The sequence below is a fragment of the Asterias rubens genome, chromosome 11 (genome assembly GCF_902459465.1).
Source record: "Asterias rubens chromosome 11, eAstRub1.3, whole genome shotgun sequence".
In the NCBI taxonomy this organism is placed as follows: Eukaryota; Metazoa; Echinodermata; class Asteroidea; order Forcipulatida; family Asteriidae; genus Asterias; species Asterias rubens.
The window spans coordinates 16,155,221-16,175,326 of NC_047072.1; the positions used below are offsets into that span (position 1 = coordinate 16,155,221).

The 20,106-nt window shown below is 38.9% G+C and overlaps 1 protein-coding gene across 6 annotated transcripts; it reads right to left on the reverse strand.

Moving 5' to 3' along the window:
• Positions 1-1,408: 1,408 nt before the first annotated feature.
• On the reverse strand, positions 1,409-19,741 carry LOC117296568 (mitogen-activated protein kinase kinase kinase 7-like). 6 transcript variants are annotated; one of them, XM_033779579.1, is made up of 18 exons: positions 19,539-19,741; positions 17,277-17,387; positions 16,447-16,700; positions 16,038-16,162; positions 15,377-15,505; positions 14,205-14,262; positions 13,778-13,850; positions 12,993-13,041; positions 12,320-12,453; positions 11,837-11,987; positions 10,713-10,763; positions 7,697-8,035; positions 7,124-7,237; positions 6,512-6,573; positions 6,136-6,195; positions 5,630-5,685; positions 3,100-3,193; positions 1,409-2,258 (listed from the first exon to the last, which is right to left on the reverse strand). In XM_033779579.1, exons 1-18 carry the CDS (start codon positions 19,605-19,607, stop codon positions 2,160-2,162), a joined length of 2,028 nt encoding a protein of 675 aa, XP_033635470.1. In that variant the 5' UTR covers positions 19,608-19,741; the 3' UTR covers positions 1,409-2,159. The 6 variants fall into 6 exon arrangements, with proteins under 6 accessions (XP_033635470.1, XP_033635471.1, XP_033635468.1 ...); XM_033779577.1 differs by having other exon boundaries at positions 1,410-2,258; positions 12,266-12,453; positions 19,539-19,739; XM_033779580.1 differs by lacking the exon at positions 7,124-7,237 and having other exon boundaries at positions 12,266-12,453.
• Positions 19,742-20,106: the final 365 nt, after the last annotated feature.

Sequence of the window (20,106 nt, forward strand, 5' to 3'; positions counted from 1 at the left end):
ACATAGTAAACAACAACAAAAACAAACATTGTTCGGTTCGGTTGTCAGGATACATATTTTGTTTATCCCTTTTCGTTTTTCCATTAACCCTGTCAAGATTTAAGTGGACTACCTAGATAATAGACTACCTGACAGCAGCGTAACCATGGCGTAACTAAGGTGTATTTTTAGGGGGGGGGGTGCACACATTCTTCTAGGGGGGCCCTTCAGAACATTTGACCCGATAAAATATATCGGGCTTTAGATATCTCTAATACGACTTTAATTTTAGGACGGTTATTAAACATAAAGGAATTTATTGATTTATAATTATGAACAATCAATGTTCAGTTAATTTGTTAACAATACCATATTAATTATCGCTTGTCAATTTAATAACTGATGATTATTCTAATTACATCTTTTTTTTACTACGCTTTAATTCTTTCCTTTTGCCGTTTTTACATATATAGTTTGAGTGTATTTTTGTATAAGAGAAGCTTGAATAAAATTCCTCCTCCAGGGTAAAAACAAAATTTGGATTCTTGTCCAACATCCCCTAACTATAGTTATTACCCTTGTGGCTTAAAGGCACTGGACACCTTTGGTAATAATTGTCGAAGACTAACATGTAGTATTCCAATTTGGGTGTATCCCAAACAATCTGTGAGCATTTGGACTCAATGGTCATCGAAGTTGCACGAGAGCAATGAAAGAAAAGAAAAAGACTCTTGTCACCGGGTTTTCGGCTTTCAGATGCTTGAATTCGAGACAATGTTTTACATAATATTAATCAACAGCTCTCCATTGCTCGTTACCAAGTAAGTTTGTATGCTACAACTATTTTGAGTAATTAGTGTCCAGTGTCTTTAAAGTGATTAGCATTTATAGGATAAATGAATATAAAAAAGGCACAAAAAACCTTCAAAATGGCAAAACGAGAATTGAAAGTAAGGTGAAATGGGACACAAAAAATGTGAAACTCTAAGGATTGCATTAAAATGTACATTTCATGGACCCTGAATTCTTGCGAAGCCATGCCTGGTGAAAAATGGGGGGGGGGGGGGGGGGGGGGGGGTAGTGCTTTCTGCTGTACCAGCCAGGCTTCTGACGGACTGTATAGCCGTATGGACTGTAAAGGGGTTGCCCGTTTCAGCCCCAGGAGTAGGTGGCAACGGCCCCTGGAAAACAGTTAATTGTAGCCCACACCTTGAAGTGGCCTTCAGGCCTTGTGTGTCTGGCTACTTGAACAAAATAAAATAAATAAATAGATAAATAAAAGCTATTGATGTAAAAGGGTATTACTTCACATCCAACACTGGATGCATCAGAGTGATATGCCAATTGAACGACTTGGGCTAATGTCTTTATTGATACAGTGTTTAGAAAACAAAACCGAATGATTTACAATGACACAAATACAAACTAAGTACCAACAACATTTTGTATTATTCAGTTTATTTATTTCTTCAATATACAACTGTTTGATGTCAGCTAATTTCAAGTCTTTATTAAACAAGAGAATAAATGAAAACAATAAAACTCCAACGCATTGGTATATCATGATAAGCCTCAAGTAATATTCTTGAAATTTTAAATTCCTTGTAATCCATGTTTAAAACTTCAAGGTTGGGATAACTTTCTTTTATTCATGCATAAGTATTGTGGGAAAGAAATGTCCTATTATTTAACTATAAAATTAACAAAATTGAGAGAGAAAGAAGCAATTTTTACCTCATTCTTAAATTCTGTAAAACTTTGATCAGTTTAAAAATATAGCTGTCTTGAAAGAAACATTTATTTTAAAAGATAATAGTCTAATTTATAACCGATTAAAAAACATAAAAGTTTACACTAAAAGTAAGACTTTCTTAAATACAAAGCATTTTCTTAGATTTCTGAGATTTATATCAGCAATCACAGATAAAGAATACTTCCGCCCATGTTAAGTGTCACATGAGCAGTTATAGATGCACACCAACTCTTAACATGAGTGGACATGGGTGGACCATGGGCGGACCATGGGCTGACCATGGGCTGACCATGGGCTGACCATGGGCTGACCATGGGCTGACCATGGGTGGACCATGGGTGGACCACTGGCTGACCATGTGAGCACCAGTAGCAGTATGTGAAGTCAGGCAAAGGGTTGTTTGGAGTTGATCTCAATCATCAATTGGTTACAACTTTCTACCAAGTAACTTCTGTTTGCGTTGAACTTGGGCTCTGATTATATCAAGTTGAGATCTTAGATTCTTGTGTACTTCCATCAGTGTCTCCTGAAAACAACAAGACAAAGTCATTATAATTGCAAGATATTATAATAAAGCAAAAATTTGTATACATGTAGCGCCCAATCCATCAGGACAAAAACCAATGCTTCATGGCGCTTACAATCCCTTTAAACACAATGTAATTATCAGAACAAATACATTTTTGTACATAGAAGTTATCAGAAAAATGGGCTACTCCGAAAAATCAACAACAAAAACGATCTCTGCCCTCACAGATACCCATTAAACCCTGGGTGGAAAGAAGCAGTTATAGTTCAGTGCCTCTGCTAGGAACACAAAGTGTAAAGACCAGGACTCCAACCCACACTCTGCTGAACAGAAGCACCTGAGCTTGAGTTTGGTGCTCTCATCCACTCAGCCACGACACCCTACGACACCCTACGACACCCTACGACACCCTACGACACCCTACGACACCCTACGACACCCTACGACACCCTACGACACCCTACGACACCCTACGACACCCTACGACACCCTACGACACCCTACGACACCCTACGACACCCTACGACACTCTACGACACCCTACGACACCCTACGACACCCTACGACACCCTACGACACCCTACGACACCCTACGACACTCTACGACACCCTACGACACCCTACGACACCCTACGACACCCTACGACACCCTACGACACCCTACGACACCCTACGACACCCTACGACACCCTACGACACCCTACGACACCCTACGACACCCTACGACACTCTACGACACCCTACGACACCCTACGACACCCTACGACACCCTACGACACCCTACGACACCCTACGACACCCTACGACACTCTACGACACCCTACGACACTCTACTTACCTTTTCTCGTTGTAACTCATTATGCTCATCAATCATTCTCAAACTATCTTGCTGATCCTTCCAATCTTGATCTAGCTGATCCGCTAACTCTTTCCTGTTCACAAAATCAACATTTATTTATTATTAAGTTGGTTTATTTAACTACTGCACTGGCAGCCAAGCAGGCCGAAAAGTCCTTTTTACAAATAACAATAATTCATAGAAGTGAAAATATAGAAATGAAAATATATATATATATATATATATAGACAGGCACCCCCGAACAAAGATATTGACAAAATTGGGAGACCACCAACATAGGGCTAGATAGCTCAGTTGGTAGAGCGCCGGCACGTTAAACCGGAGGTCGTTGGTTCAAATCCCGCTCTAGTCAATTTTTTTTGTTCAATCCAAAATCATTTAAAAAAAATGTTCCCAGTCAGTTTCCCTTGTGGTTTATTATTTGATATCTGATATAAAAAGTCGCATCCCCTTAAGGTGATCCCCTGTCTGCCGCTTCCCAGGTTGTATCGTTACCCGGGTGTGATCCCTGGCTACACGGCAGTTTGCGGTTTAATGGCTTCTGACAGGCACCCCAGAACAAAGATATTGACAAAATTGGGAGACCACCAACATAGGGCTAGATAGCTCAGTTGGTAGAGCGCCGGCACGTTAAACCGGAGGTCGTTGGTTCAAATCCCGCTCTAGTCAATATTCTTTGTTCAATCCAAAATCATTTTAAAAAAATGTTCCCAGTCAGTTTCCCTTGTGGTTTATTATTTGATATATATATATATATATATAAAATGAATAGGGTAGATGGCCTTAGCTTTCGATCCAATCCGGACCTTCTTCAGAGGCATAAAACAAGTACAAACAAATACATATCCATATATATATATATATAAATATACAAATAATTAAAAGAAAAGAAAAAAAACACTAACTTAAAAAAACAGGGAAAAAAAGGGTCTCTGAAAAGACATAATCCCACCAATTGTTGTTTAAGACAATAGAACCACAAAAGAAAATACAAAAAGCTTGAACCGACAAAGAAAAGCTACATGTCTGTGTTTACTAAAAGAGACACTCTCTCCCTCCATTATAAAGACAAGTCATGTTAATTGTACATGATACCATGAGTTGTAGAAAGAGTCAATCTATTAACATCCTTTAGCTTTTAATAAACAATTATGTGTAGATTGGTTTAGTGTTAATAGCAATAATAATTATACAAGAGTCTTATATAGTAATAACAATAACTAGACATAATTGCATTTGTGCACAAATGCAGAGCTGTTTCGTGAAGAAATTTCTTTTTTCCACTTAATTTGAAGTTATCTTTGCATCAAAGTAGTTATGACCAATCCAGCCTATTTAAAAAAATATTTTGGATTATACCATGTTCAGACAGCATTTTATTACTTAAAGGTGCAAAAATGAAAAAAATAATAAAAAATAATGTGATGACGTCATCATGACGTCTTTTCACATTTCACAAGAACTTGTCAATATCCAACAACCTACCAAGTTTCAACATGATCGCATAATTACTTAGGGAATTATATTAGTTCAAAAAGTGCACCTTTAAGGCCACGTCACGTGACCCCCGATGACGTCATTGATCTGAAACTTCACACATATGATGGCTGCCTGACAGTTAACGTGTGTATAAAATTTGAAGTGATTACAAAAAACTTCACCACACACATTTTCAAAAAGTCCATTTTGACAAGTTTTCAACCTGCCGCTAGAGGGCGCTGTTGCATTTTGTGACGTCATCAATGTTTTTGTTGAACTGCCCACCCTTGCTAGACACTTACGTCCTTGAAAAGCAACTTCATAACTTTTACCACTTTTGAGTTACAGGGCACTTCCGTTTTTGCCCGTTTCAACCGGAAGTAGAGGTCATGTGAGGTCACGCACACGAAACAAAATGAAGACCTAATTTTTCCCTACCACATCCCGCAAACAGAAACCTACGGTCTCGTTTGGCTGATTTGATATAGATTTTCAAACATTTAACATAAAACACCTTAAGATGACGTCACAGGACCAGTGATGACGTCATCATGACATCCTTGCTTTAGGATCATTATAGCACCATAACCTTCAATCCCTGAAAGTTTCATTGCAATTGCTCTTTGGGAACTATGCAAAAAATTGCGAGTACTGAAACAGACAAATAAAAAAAATAAAAATAAAATAAAAATACAAAAAACTTTAACAAAAACAAGAGCTGTTTCGCTGCGCTTGGCTACGAAACAGCTAATAATAACAGACATTTACATTGCACCTATATGAATACACGTGTACATGTACTCTACTGCACATTACAAGAAACACAAACAAATGCAGAGGAAAGAAATACAAATATATAATATGCAAGGCTTCAAATTGCTTTACAAAAATACACAAATCAGCAATTACATAATACAGATAGAAAACTCATCAAATCTTACAATAAGCAGATAAGCAATACAAACACCAATAAAATATAGAGATTTTAAAAGTGTTGATAAAAACAAACAAATTAAGAACAAATCCTTACTTTCTTTGATGAAAGAGAGCCATTTCTGTCTGTATTCTAACCAGCTCCTGGGCAGCCTGCAATAGTAAAGTACAAAGCAATAAATAGCACCATATTTCTAATAACAGCAATATATTTGTGAGCATTTTTGACTAATTTCTACATTCTAAAAATTGCCACCAAGACAAAATGACTAAACTTTAACATATTTAAGACTTCCTAGAATAAAAAATATCAAAAACAAGGAGGAAAAGAAAGTACATTTTTAGCACTAAAGATTTTCAATGGCTTCATTCTTGAGTCAAATGAAAACCCAAACCCTAGTCAAGGATAGTTTGAGTAACTCGTTCTCACTCGAGCTGTCGTCCTAACTCGAGATAAGACTAGTCCTTACTCTTTGTAATCCACACCAGAACAAGACAGGATAGAAAAGGAAAAGCTTTAGTCCGTCTGCTGTGCACTGTGCAGCTGACTGATGATGATGATGATGATGATGACGATGATGATGATGATGATAAAGCTCTTACCTGTCGGTGTGTAGCAAAGATTTCCATTGACTCTCTGGAATTAGGGTTGGGCTCAAGAGGCTGCAAAAACAAATCATTTATAAATCACATTACACTATAAAACAATAAAGACAGTGAGAGGAGTATTATTGTGGCAAAGTAATGGATGACACTGTGGTTCCACAAATCAAATGAGCAAGACTTGTACAATGTATGTGTGGTATTTATAAGGCAGTGTCTAAAACGACGACTTCGGCTACAGCTACGACTAGATCCTGCACGCCTTCCTGTTCTTCAACACTGGCAGACTCGCTGATCTAGCTGTACCTGTAGCAGAAGTCGCCAGTTCAGACACAGCCTAATAATATTGATGAGATTTTTAGAGCTAAATTATTACCCTAAGATGGTGATCCAGAGTCATATATGCCATAGGAATAACAGTCTCTTCCTCAAAGGTACCTGTATAACAAACAAACATAGCCATAGGAATAACAGTCTCTTCCTCAAAGGTACCTGTATAACAAACAAACATCATATTCCCAACATGTAAGCGTCTTTAGACAGATTGATCATGTAATCACCGATGCATTCACCCATCTCAGTCACGAGCTCCAAAGTCGCACCGAGCCAAATAGATTAGGAGCGACTCTAGGTCGACCCAAATAAATTCTGGTTTCAGACAGACAAACTTAACATGACATTTACAAAGTTCGGCTCATGACAAGATTGACGTCTGAAACCAAGGCGCTCCAGAGTCGTTTCGAACGACTGCACCAGACGATCTTTCAACTTCTAGCATGTGCAGTCACTCCTAACTGTTTCAGACGCCAAACTTTTCATGTGCTTAAATATCTGTTGCTCATTACCAAGTAAGTTTTTATGCTAATATATATTTTGAGTAATTACTAAGCACCTAAAACAGACATTTTAATATTGAGTGAATTATATGAAATTGCAGAAAGTATAAAGCAAAATAAAAGAACTGAAAAGGTTATTAGCAAGTCCTCACCAGAGTGTTTATGTTCCATTGAGACACTACGGACAGGTCTTTCTCCTTTACCAAACTGCTGAGTAGTAAGATAAGATGTGTGTCTCTGTGTATCATCGCTAACCTGAGGCAAGACTAAAGCAGATACAGGCCAAGTCAAAAACAAATTGACTGAGATTGGTGACGTTTTTCAAAACAAACAAATGACACTCAAAAGTTCAGTAAAGCATAATTAATTTAACAGGCACTCTCCCCTGCTGATTGGAATAAAAAAAATGAAAGAGATTGATCAGTCTTAAGAGGAGTTTGGTCTATTTTAATAAAGGTACTCATTTTGCAAGCTGTCCACAGACTACTCAACAAAACAAATGTAAACTACAATTCACGCCCTGCCCTTCAATCAAGCATTAACATTCCATGGACAGCTACAAACTTGAGTGCTTTCAATAAAATAGGAATATTTTCTCTTAGAAATTATCAATTTGTTTTATTTGTTATTTAGCAGGAAACAATGCTCGTTATGCTTTACTTGGGTTTTGAGTGTCAATTGTTGTGTTGTTTTTAAATCATGAATCTCGGTCAATTTGGACTCACCTTGTACACTATGACTCAACCCAGTCAATGAAGACCTCTCATCAGAACTAAGGAACGTACCATCATCAGAGTTAGATCGTTGCTTCATATTCATGGGATCAAACTCATACAAGTCATATGGGGCTGTTTGTGAGTGAGGAAGGTGACTGGAATGTGGGCGTTGAAGTGGGGTAACTCTGGGTACAGCATATGCTGAGACAGTAGAAGATGAAGGCGAGGTGTGGGTGGTTGGGGTTGAAGGCACAGATTGAATAATGGGTACTGGGTTTGGGATATCTAAGAAGGAATCGATCTTGCCATGGGAATTAGAACGGCGATGAGTGTAAGTTACGGAAGACTCTGCAAAGAAACACAGGCAAAATAACAATCTTAGCATGCATGTAGTAATCTCAAAGTAAAATGATCATGCGGTTAATGAAGTTTGAAATTAAGTGTCAGTGCAACAAAGGTTAATCTCCTAAATACCAATTACACTAGATTTACATGCATTCTTTAGTGTACGTGTCAGTTTGAAAGTGTCACAGGCCCTTTGGATTCAGCTTCAAGCTCCGTCCTATATAGATCTCGTCTGACGCCCCGAGCACGTACGCAAAGCAACCGCAATTGTCAACACAACTGCTGGGCCAAGCTAGCCTGGGCCGAACCATGAGTCAAAGCCGTGGTTTTGAAAAGGGACATAATGTTGTTTCTCCCTTCAATCACCCGTTTGTACACAAAACCAAGAAAATTACCTTTTTTGTTAGGAGTGTTTCGGCAAGCTATAGTGCTATTTCAGATGTGACATTGTTGCACCTACATGACAAATCATCATTCCCAATTCTGCTTTATTTCAAGCATTACTAACAAAACAGTTGGATTTGAATCTGACGTTGACGGCAAGTATACTTCAATGTATTGTACTTTTCTTGTTATCATCGTGAAGATACATCAATGGTTTGGTGAATAGTTCCTTCATTCCAATAAACATGCCATCCATACAACAAACACTCAACATGCTGACCCAGGGACTACTGATGCCATCCTTACAACAAACACTCAACATGCTGACCCAGGGACTACTTGTATTTTCTTTCACAATTTTTTTATTACAAGAGGGTCAAATGAAATCAGAACATAATGTTGAAGGACAATTGTCTTACACACTCTAACCTCTTAATCTAGTCAGAAGTAGGTTATTTGGATCATATCATTTCTTTAGGCTAAAGTCTTTTACAAAATGAACAAAGTTGTGCATAACTTGGTTTGTGTATCAGACTTGTCACAAAGAAATGACCCTAAAAGTACATGCACATGACATAGAGTCATTTATTTAGAAGAACTAGCAGGCATACAAAACCATTTATTCGACAATTAGCGCCAATTACACGATGAATGGTCAACGAGAGGAAATGCTCAGAGCTAGATGCTGGAGGAAAACCCCAATGGGGGGAAACCCAACCCAATCCACATGCACGGCTTTGGTCTGGGGGGGGGGGATAGGTAAAAGGCAGGGCAAGAAACCACTTTGGTGCCCTTTGCAAAGTCCTAGAAGAAGTGACAAGGCTTTGGTCTGGGGGGGGGGGTAGGTAAAAGGCAGGGCAAGAAACCACTTTGGTGCCCTTTGCAAAGTCCTAGAAGAAGTGACAAGGCTTTGGTCTGAGGGGGGTAGGTAAAAGGCAGGGCAAGAAACCACTTTGGTGCCCTTTGCAAAGTCCTAGAAGAAGTGACAAGGCTTTGGTCTGAGGGGGGGTAGGTAAAAGGCAGGGCAAGAAACCACTTTGGTGCCCTTTGCAAAGTCCTAGAAGAAGTGACAAGGCTTTGGTCTGAGGGGGGGGGGGGGTAGGTAAAAGGCAGGGCAAGAAACCACTTTGGTGCCCTTTGCAAAGTCCTAGAAGAAGTGACAAGGCTTTGGTCTGAGGGGGGGTAGGTAAAAGGCAGGGCAAGAAACCACTTTGGTGCCCTTTGCAAAGTCCTAGAAGAAGTGACAAGGCTTTGGTCTGAGGGGGGGGGGGGTAGGTAAAAGGCAGGGCAAGAAACCACTTTGGTGCCCTTTGCAAAGTCCTAGAAGAAGTGACAAGGCTTTGGTCTGAGGGGGGGGGGGTAGGTAAAAGGCAGGGCAAGAAACCACTTTGGTGCCCTTTGCAAAGTCCTAAAAGAAGTGACAAGGCTTTGGTCTGAGGGGGGGGGGGGGGTAGGTAAAAGGCAGGGCAAGAAACCACTTTGGTGCCCTTTGCAAAGTCCTAGAAGAAGTGACAAGGCTTTGGTCTGAGGGGGGGGGGGTAGGTAAAAGGCAGGGCAAGAAACCACTTTGGTGCCCTTTGCAAAGTCCTAGAAGAAGTGACAAGGCTTTGGTCTGAGGGGGGGTAGGTAAAAGGCAGGGCAAGAAACCACTTTGGTGCCCTTTGCAAAGTCCTAGAAGAAGTGACAAGGCTTTGGTCTGAGGGGGGGTAGGTAAAAGGCAGGGCAAGAAACCACTTTGGTGCCCTTTGCAAAGTCCTAGAAGAAGTGACAAGGCTTTGGTCTGGGGGGGGGGGGTAGGTAAAAGGCAGGGCAAGAAACCACTTTGGTGCCCTTTGCAAAGTCCTAGAAGAAGTGACAAGGCTTTGGTCTGAGGGGGGGTAGGTAAAAGGCAGGGCAAGAAACCACTTTGGTGCCCTTTGCAAAGTCCTAGAAGAAGTGCCCCTCACCAGAGGAAAATTGCTGTGCCCCTTAAAAAACATTCAAGGCTTGAACATACATGCAACTTAAAATTGCTGTGCCCCTTAAAAAAACATTCAAGGCTTGAACATACATGCAACTTAAAACTGCTGTGCCCCTTAAAAAAAAACATTCAAGGCTTGAACATACATGCAACTTGTGGTCAATATGAGATTCAGAGGTAATAGTGTGGGTATCTAACTATTGTCCCAAGTGAGACTCAATGGGTAAGAGTCTAATTAGAACTATAGTGACTTCTCAAAACACCTGTCAAATAATAATAATTGCAAATATAATTGTGCCATGATACACTTATATCAAGTAGAAACAAGGATACTACCTGGTAAGGTTTGTGGCCATACAAACCCATGTATTAGAGGATTAGGCGGAGCTAGGGTGTTATAAAGGAGTAAAATATACAGAGGTTTGAGCTTTAAAAACGTTGTGTTGAATAATCAAAGATGCTATTTCCTTAAAGGCAGTGGACACTATTGATAATTACTCAAAATAATGATTAGCATAAATTTTACTTGGTAACAAGTAATGGGGAGAGATTGATATTATAAATTATTATGAGAAACTGCTCCCTCTGAAGTGACGTAGTTTTCGAGAAAGAAGTCATTCTCATTGAATTTGATTTCGAGACCTCAGATTTAGAAGTTGAGGTCTCGAAATCAAGCATCTGAAAGCGCACAACTCCATGTGAGAAGGGTGTTTTTTCTTTCATTATTATCTCCCAACTTTGATGACCGATTGAGCTCAAATTTTCACAAGTTTGTTATTTTATGCATATGTTGAGATACACCAAGTGAGAAGACTGGTCTTTGACAATTACCAATAGTGTCCACTGTCTTTAAATTCCATTGATTCTTATCATTATATTTGAAAAACTCAAACAAAACAAGTGAAGCAGCAAAGGTGAGAATATTTTACTTTAAATTGTTTATGGATTGCAAGAAACAGCATCTTTTATAAATAAAGAGAAGTCACAAATTAAATGCTTCTTAAACAAAAAGAATTTTATTTAAAAAAGAAAATTGCTTGTGATTTGGGTTTGAAAATTAAAAACACTGACATTAATATATAAACAATGTTATCAATATATTAGTTTTGTTTGATTGTATTTTCAAATCATTAAGCATGGAGGTGGGTGGAAGGGGGTTTGATGGAGTTTGGAAATTTTAAATGTGAAGGTGCCTCAACATTAATATTACGTGTTTTTGTTTTGATGACAGATGGTTCTGCGATGGTATGTAGTTTCAGCCAAACGTTGTCGTTTTCAGTACTACTGTCGTAGAAATTGAGGGACGACCGTCCTCAAAGCCGACGCATGCGCAGATGACGCCAAATGTCATCATTACGGTCGCAGAACCATCCCATTGTAAACAAAAACTCCCTGTTATAGGGTGTACCTCAGACAAAGTTTTGTGAGAACAATGTATGTATTGTTTTAAAGCAACTTACTTGATTGTTTCTCCTCCCACTGGTCTTCTTGTCTCTTGAAGCCAAGAACTTCAGCGGATCGTCTCTTTTTGTTATACTCTGGGTCTCTCTTTCTTGATGAGCTGTCAAGTCTTAGTCTTTGTGTAGTGATGACATTAGATGGTGGCGTATACTAATGAACAATAAGAATGTAGTCAATCATGTATTACAACCAAGCAATAGACTAGTACTCCATCAAACAATCACATCTACTAAGCTCTCTGCAAAGTTCCAACAGATCACATTTTACAAAATCTAACACCTTCCAATTGTGATTTAGCCTTCAAGAAAGACGTAATGACACAGGTGTCACAACTGGGACTCCAACCCACACTCTGCTGATCAGAAACAGCAAAGTTTGACCTCGGTGCTCTTAACCGCTAGGCCATGATACGCCACAAAGTTACTAACCTCTTGTTCTTGTTGCACTACTTCTGTCCTGTCTGGAGCTTTAATGACTGTAACCTCTTGTTCTTGTTCTACTACTTCTGTTCTGTCTGAAGCTTTAATGACTGTATTATGAGTAGTACTTCCTGTTCTTGAGTATGTAGAATGACTTGAAGAATAACAGGAGTCTTGAGTCTGTAGTCCACCCTCAACTGTTATCAAAAAGGTGAAGTTGCTTTTACAAATACCAACAGTCTTACATTAAAAGTAGATTGTAAAAAGCCAACAGAAGAAAACTTGGGATACATGTCTACTAGAGAGAAGTAATAACCACAACAAATACAAAACATCTTCCATTAACCCTTGTAGTGCCGCCAACGTTCTGAATATTGTTCCGCAGGCCACCAAATGTTCCCTTACAATCTGACACTTGACCATCTAAAACGTCTACTGACAACCCCAAGACCTTTGCCATTCTAGAGCAGTGTCATACCAACTAGACCACCGAGATTGACCGGTTGCTAGAGGCCGTAGGGTAACACCAAAATTAATATTCTTTATCCCCGATGCACAAAATTTACATCTATTATCGTTGAATGGTTGGTTGCCCTAAAAAGGTTTGAAGGTTCTATTTTTAATGAGTGCCTCAGTGGATATTCCAAACCAATTGAAGAAATCTAGAGAGAACAAACAACAACAACAAAAAACACAAAATGAAAGCGACTGAAACAAACAGACTAAACTTACTCACCTTCCTCTGTGGTTTCATATCGCAACGGCTGCTCATGGCCATCAAAGTACTGTTTAAAATAAAGGAGTTCAACAAAATAGTAAACAAAAGGGTAAAAAAATTCAAATAGTCAAACACTTCAATGAGATGATATAATCGAGATTGCATGCAGTGACAGTTTTGTAGGAAAAACTATAAGATTATTTTGGCTAAGGCTACTAGTGACAATATTGAAGCCTCATCAATGAGCACACAATATTGAAGCCTCATCAATGAGCACACAGTGTGAAGCCTCATCAATGAGCACACAGTGTGAAGCCTCATCAATGAGCACACAGTGTGAAGCCTCATCAATGAGCACACAGTGTGAAGCCTCATCAATGAGCACACAGTGTGAAGCCTCATCAATGAGCACACAGTGTGAGCAGCAATTTGTAGTTTAGATCAGGTGGATGTGTGGGGTGTCTCTGGCTGATAGGCTGTCAAATGAGGAGCTGAAGAGGAGTGGAGGGGATCAGCACTATACTGAGGAGGTACAGGCTGAGGTGGTTTGGTCATGTGGAGAGAAAGGAGAATGCCAACTGGGTAATGTAATCGTGGTTGAGCCCACACCCCACACCGCACAAGACGTAGCAGAGCTCCGTGTCATATGACATGGAACTGCTTGGAGTCAAAGCAAGGGACGCGACGGACAGAACCAAGTGGAGGAGAGCCGTAGGGAGAAAGCAGGCCAACCCAAGAACAGACTGGACAACGGCCTTAAAACCGACATGTTGACATGAGTGCTGATTAAACTGAAACCCTACCTTCATGAGATTAGACATGACACCAACTACTTCAGCCATTGCAGGTCTCTGAGGTGGCTCTTTAGCCCAGCACCTAAATAGATCAATTGGCAAATATTGGAAACAGTCACAGACGTGATACTTCACGGAACCAAAGAAGGTGACTGCCTCTATGCCCTCTGGTCCTCTGGTCATTGCCTTATAATGCTCCAGTAGAAACTTACAATATCCTTATATAAGGTGCCTGCTACCAATAAGAAAATGCCTTGGTGCCTTTGCCCTTGCAGTCAGTTTCATTTCAGAGTTAAATCTCTTTCAGTGTAGCAACAAACTTCTTTTGAAACACACACTTTTTTGAATCACCAGTCACTGGTTTACAGAGTTTTTTAGGTCACCTTATATTTCCAGTGTAATAAAATCCTGAATTAATGTTGCAACTATTATTTACCTTGTCATAAGTTTCTCCAGTGGTTTAGGAATTGACCGAATCATAGGTGGTCTGGTTCCTAATGGATAGAAAAAGATATTATTATTAAAATAATAATAATAAGAGGAGAAAAATTAAAATGCACCAGTGTCTGTCAAGTGTTGATGCTCATATGGCGCTGAACAAAAATAGCAATTTAACAATAACAATTAGCACAGCATATAAACAACTATCAATACAAAAACAATAACTGAAACTAAACTAAGCCAAACTAGATTCTTAGAAAATACAATCAAAAAATATTATAGAAGTATTAAAATCACTGTGCACACATAAACAAAGAAACCTACATGAAAAGCATAAATATTCAAAAAAAAGTTGCACATATAAAAATATGAAAATACAATACACATAATCATATTAAAAATTGACTGAGACAAAAGATAAACCGCAAAATAAGAATGACAAGAATATAGCGCATCTGCATCCCATATCCAACAAGGCTGATGATCTGAGACACAAGATATGCAAGGTCGGATATGGGATGTAGACACGCTATAATTTCCTGTATTCCATGTGAGCATGTGTGATATTGAAGTTATCTTCAAATCAACTTGACATACAGCTTGAAATAGTGCAATAAATAGAGTTAGAGTAGTGCAATATGCAGTGTGTGAATATCTTGGCTAGGTATACTTTGTAATATAATATTAAGAACCGTTATAACAACCAGTATTCATCAAGTTTTGACGCTCATGGCACGGATCAGTATAGCAATATAACAGTAAAACTATAATAATAGCAACATATTGAAAATAAAACATAAACAATATCTGAAAATAAGCCAAACTTCTGCTCTAGAAGAGATGGGTTTTAAGAGCAATTTTGAAATCACTAAGGGTTGATAGGCTATGTATTGTGAGTGGGAGCTGGCTCCAGAGGTAAGGGCCAGCATGAGAAATGGATCTATCCCACCAAAGACTGCGAGCTAGGGGGACGACTAATAATGAAGGATCAGATGAATCATTAGATTATAGGTGAGAAATCAAAGAGAATCAAGTTGTATTGAGTATCATATAATGTACATACATACCTTCATGTACTGCCCACATAATACGGAAACAAGGACTACTAAATACATACCTTCATGTACTGCCCACATAATACGGAAACAAGGACTACTAAATACATACCTTCATGTACTGCCCACATAATACGGAATGCAGGACCACCAATCTCATCAAATGGTTTCCTTCTAGAGATCACTTCCCATAGGATGATCCCCCAGCTAAATACATCACACTTCTCACTGTAGTTACTCCCTGTAGCAAGGCAAAAGTCAACTCAAATCTCAAAATTCCTTTAGAGGGATAACATTTCAAGTGAAGAGCATCATCATTTAAAAGATGTAAATTTGCATCAGGGATACACAATCTTAATTTTGGTTTGACCCATACCATGTATACATGTACACTGATGTGTGTTAGCACTGTATACTTGGTACTTCCCCAAGCTCTGTGAACAACAATCACAGGCAGTTAGGATTCAAACTGCCTCTAGCTACCGGGCAATCTCGGTGGTCTAGTTGGTAAGACACTGCTCTAGAAACGCAAAGGTCGTGGGCTCGAAACCCACCCAAGTAATATGCCTGTGTTTTGTTTTCTGAGTATACAGTGCTAACACACAACAGAGTTAATGTGTGTTATTCTATTTTCCTAGTATGGGGTGCTTGGCAAAATAAAGAAATTAAAGTTTTTAATTTAAAATTAAAATTTCATAAAGTTGTTAAGCAGAAAATCAGACTAAGACAGCTCTTTTTTATTATTCTCTTACTGACAATTATAACATATTTACCTTCAAATACTTCTGGTGCCATCCAAGCAGCACTTCCCTTATTGTTTGTCATATGGGTCTGAATATCACACGCTGTTCCAAAATCACATATCTTCAGCACTGTACCTCCAGCCATTAGTAAAAGACTGTTAAGAAATAGGACAAGTAGTACAGCAAAATTAAGGATGGCTGAATAACATAATCTCATGGGTGGCTTACCATCAGTTCTAAATCCAAAGACATCAAGGCAGATATTGCAGATAAAACCACCAAAAGTACAGACACCGTAAACAAACTACAGATCACAATGTTACATAAATAATGTTAAAAACTTGCCCAAACATTGGTAACAAAATCAAGGCAAGAGGAGAGCTAAAAAAACACAGCCACCATGATGAATAGCGCCCTCAGCTGTCTTGTTCAAACTTACTTTGCTGGCTTGAGATCTCTGTGAATAAGTGCCCTTGGAGTCATAGAGTGTAGATATGCAACTCCTTTAGCACATTGGAATGCCCAACTCATTGCATTAGCTGCTGTGTAGATAGCTTTAGGGGGTCCTCCATGCAGTATGTTATATAATGATCCACCCTCAGCATACTCCATGACTAGACATACAGGGTGTCTAGTGCAAGCGCCATACAGAGTCACAATGTTCGGATGATACACACGAGATAGCTGTCGTACCTGAGCAAAACAAAACATTCCATCTTGGACTTACATGTATGATTGTTTTGTGTTAATTTGTCTTTTTTACATCATACAATATTTAATTTCTTGTACAACATTCAGCTTAAAACAACAAATCGTTTTGCAAAAGATCAGTGTCTGCACTGTTTGTGACCCAATATATAATAAATGAAATACATTTTAATATTAATATTATAATTATTTATTTGGCCGTTTCAGAAAGAACAGAAACAATACTTGCAAACAAAAGTTTAGCTACAGGGAAACAAATATTACATGTTTTACAGAACTACCTGTAGGCCTACAGGCTAAATAGCAACTAAAAGCACTGGTCCTGAATGAAGATGACTGGCATAAGGTTTGGAAACAACAAGGAACAAGTGAAGAATAGATGAGAGATTAGGGTAGATTGGGTATTAAGGATAGAAAATAGGGTGGGAGAGGGAACAGCAGGGAACTAGGGACAGAGACAACCCAATTCAACCTGGCCTGGATTAAAAACAAAAGTGTACTTTTAAAACACTGTGACCCTGTAAATGCAATAATGCTTGATTGAAAAAGAGTCTGTAATACCTCAACCCTAAATGCCTTGATTTCCTCTTCGGATTCGATCATCTTGACAGCAACATACTTTCCTCTCCATTTGACTTTACTGACGACACCAAATGCACCTTTACCAACAACCTGTAAAGTCAACATTACACATAATCAACCCTGAAACACAAACTTTCATAACACTAATAAATACCTTCCTTGGATACCTTGCCCTCTTCTTATCAGTGGAAAACTGGCTGTGTGGGGTGTCCTCCTAGAACTAAGAGGTTTGTTCCGCTATTGTCTCACAGCAGAACAAACTTCATAAATGTACGTAGTTCTAGGAGTAATGTGTGGGATTTATTAAAATGTAATAAAGACCTGTCACCATCTCTGTTAATTGTATTGGTCCTAGTAAAATAGTAAGCATAGAGGGCCTACTATTGTTTTGTAAACACTCTGTACATACTGTGCTTGTTGGGCGAGGAACTTGACTCAACTGCGTCAATTAGTGCATTTCTTTTTTGCAATTTTGGCAAGGACAGTTCTTATGGGGGATTGTGCTGGATTTGGTTGGAAGTGTTCAACTTCAATAACTTAAATAAGAAACAACAAATCTTTGATATTCAGTGGTTGGTTTGGGTCCTACTAAAAGCCGACAACGCCGACAAACTTCACGAAAAGTGTGTATTTTTTAGCACTTGTCAGATTTAGCACTTGTCAACAACAGAGGGTGCTTCATGTGAAGACCTTCACTGCAGTGTGCACAGTGCTCTCTATTGCTAAGTCTGACTCACCCACATCATAATGGACTGGTCCAAACACGATTTTAAGCCAAGATGGCGTCCGACCGTTTTCCGTGAAAGTTAAGTTTTTTTTCTGGTTAAAAATTCCCACTTTTCGTGAAGTTTTTCCATTAAATTTATGTTTATATTACAAAACACACATATTTCTAAAATATATATGGTTTATTTGCCATTTTTGAGGTATTTAAAACTTGTTGGCGGCGTGTTGGCGGCGTGTTGGCGGCGCTCTGGACTTGTTGTTGGCGTTGTCGGCTTTTAGTAGGACCCACTATGACACATAACAGGGCTACTAAATAATGACTTTGTCCAGATGTAATGATTTGAAAATTGGTCCAAAAAATCGTGTACAAAAATTACATTTAACGTGACATGTACCTGGGCGCCGCCATGTTTTAATGATTCTCCTCCCTGTTGATCGTGAGAAGTCAGGGCACCAGGCAAATCTTGCAAGTCATGAATATCCAAGAGGTAATGTCACATGACGAGGTATGGCTACGCTGATTTATCAATTTGTGTGGTGTACAACGTAAATATGAATATGTATGAGGTAAGGTTGCGCGGTGGTAGTTTCCAGCAGATACAGCGCATCGCTACGTCACCTTATGGATATTCATGACTTGCAAGATTTGCCGGGCGCCCACGATCAACAGGGAGGAGAATCATTAAAACATGGCGGCGCCCAAGTGCATGTCACGTTAATGTAATTTTTTTACATGATTTTTTTGACAAATTTTCAAATCATCACATCTGGACAAAGCCATAATTTAGTAAGCCCTGTTATGTGTCATAGTAATTCCACAAATGTAAGGAATAAAATGAGGTATGTTGGAGTAGTATAGGACTTTTTTAAATGGGAGAAATTTGCAATCAAACTACCACGCATTTTGCGTATTGAAAACTTAGCGTTTAAGACATGTATCGAAGGTGGGCTGTAATGGTGACAGTGATGAGACCGATGTTAAAAGCAGAGCCATTAACAGCTCAACAAGGTGGGCTAAAGTTGTGGGTAGCCATTGTATTGGCGCGCCTGTACACCAGAGAGTCCCAGAATTGAAAGTAAAGACACTGGCTGCATTGGAACAGTCTCCCCTCCTACATCCAGAATGCTCAGACAATTGGCAGTTTCAAAACACAATTAAAAACCCATCTTTTCAATGGTTTCCATCAGTGCCAATGAGATTACAATAATTTTTCACATAGTCTAATGATATTTGTCTCTTCTAAATAGCCTGTTATATATTGTATATTTCGTGTACCTTTTGTATTATTATTGTATATTTCTAGCTTTAATTTTCCCGTTAGCTTACTTAATCGTTTATATTTACTTTGTGAAGCGCTTAGAAACTTATTTTTAGTATGAAGCGCTATATAAATGTAATCATTATTATTATTATTATTGGCTGTCTGTCACGTCACTCGTCATTGTTGTGATTTTGATTGTATTGTAAAACTGACGATAGTTTGTGACTGTGAGTGAAAACAAAGACTCACTCACCCCTTCAAACTTCAGCTCTTTATACTCTATCTCCTCAGCAAAGCTCACTTGATGCTGTAATTTCGCCATCTCTGAGATTGTTTACCTTCATTTATTTACAAAGAGTTTCATGTTCGATAACTTTACTCCACTACATCATGACTTCCTGATGACACAGTGCACACAATGCATTCAGACAGTGTTCTGAATAGTAACTCGTCCCATGACTGGCTCGTCCTTCCGAATAAAGCATGTAGTTACTGACTCGACCGGACCAGCTCTGCGAATTTCCCTATACACCCACACAAGCATGAGGTCGTCATGTGTCTGTTAATGGTGTTATCAGCGCTGCAATAGGACGACTTGGCCCGTCATACAGATATTTTGCAGACGGCAGTCAAGCTGGTTAAATCATACCGTAGGAGGGCGTGCTGTAGCAATTTACAACTGACGTCTTGGGCCAAATTGTGTGGAAACTGCTGGATTTTGTTTTCTGATAAAACTACTGGACTTAATAACGCTTGTGATTTTTAACCCAAATTAATTGAGAATTATAACAGCTGGACTTACCCCTTGTGTTTTTTCAACT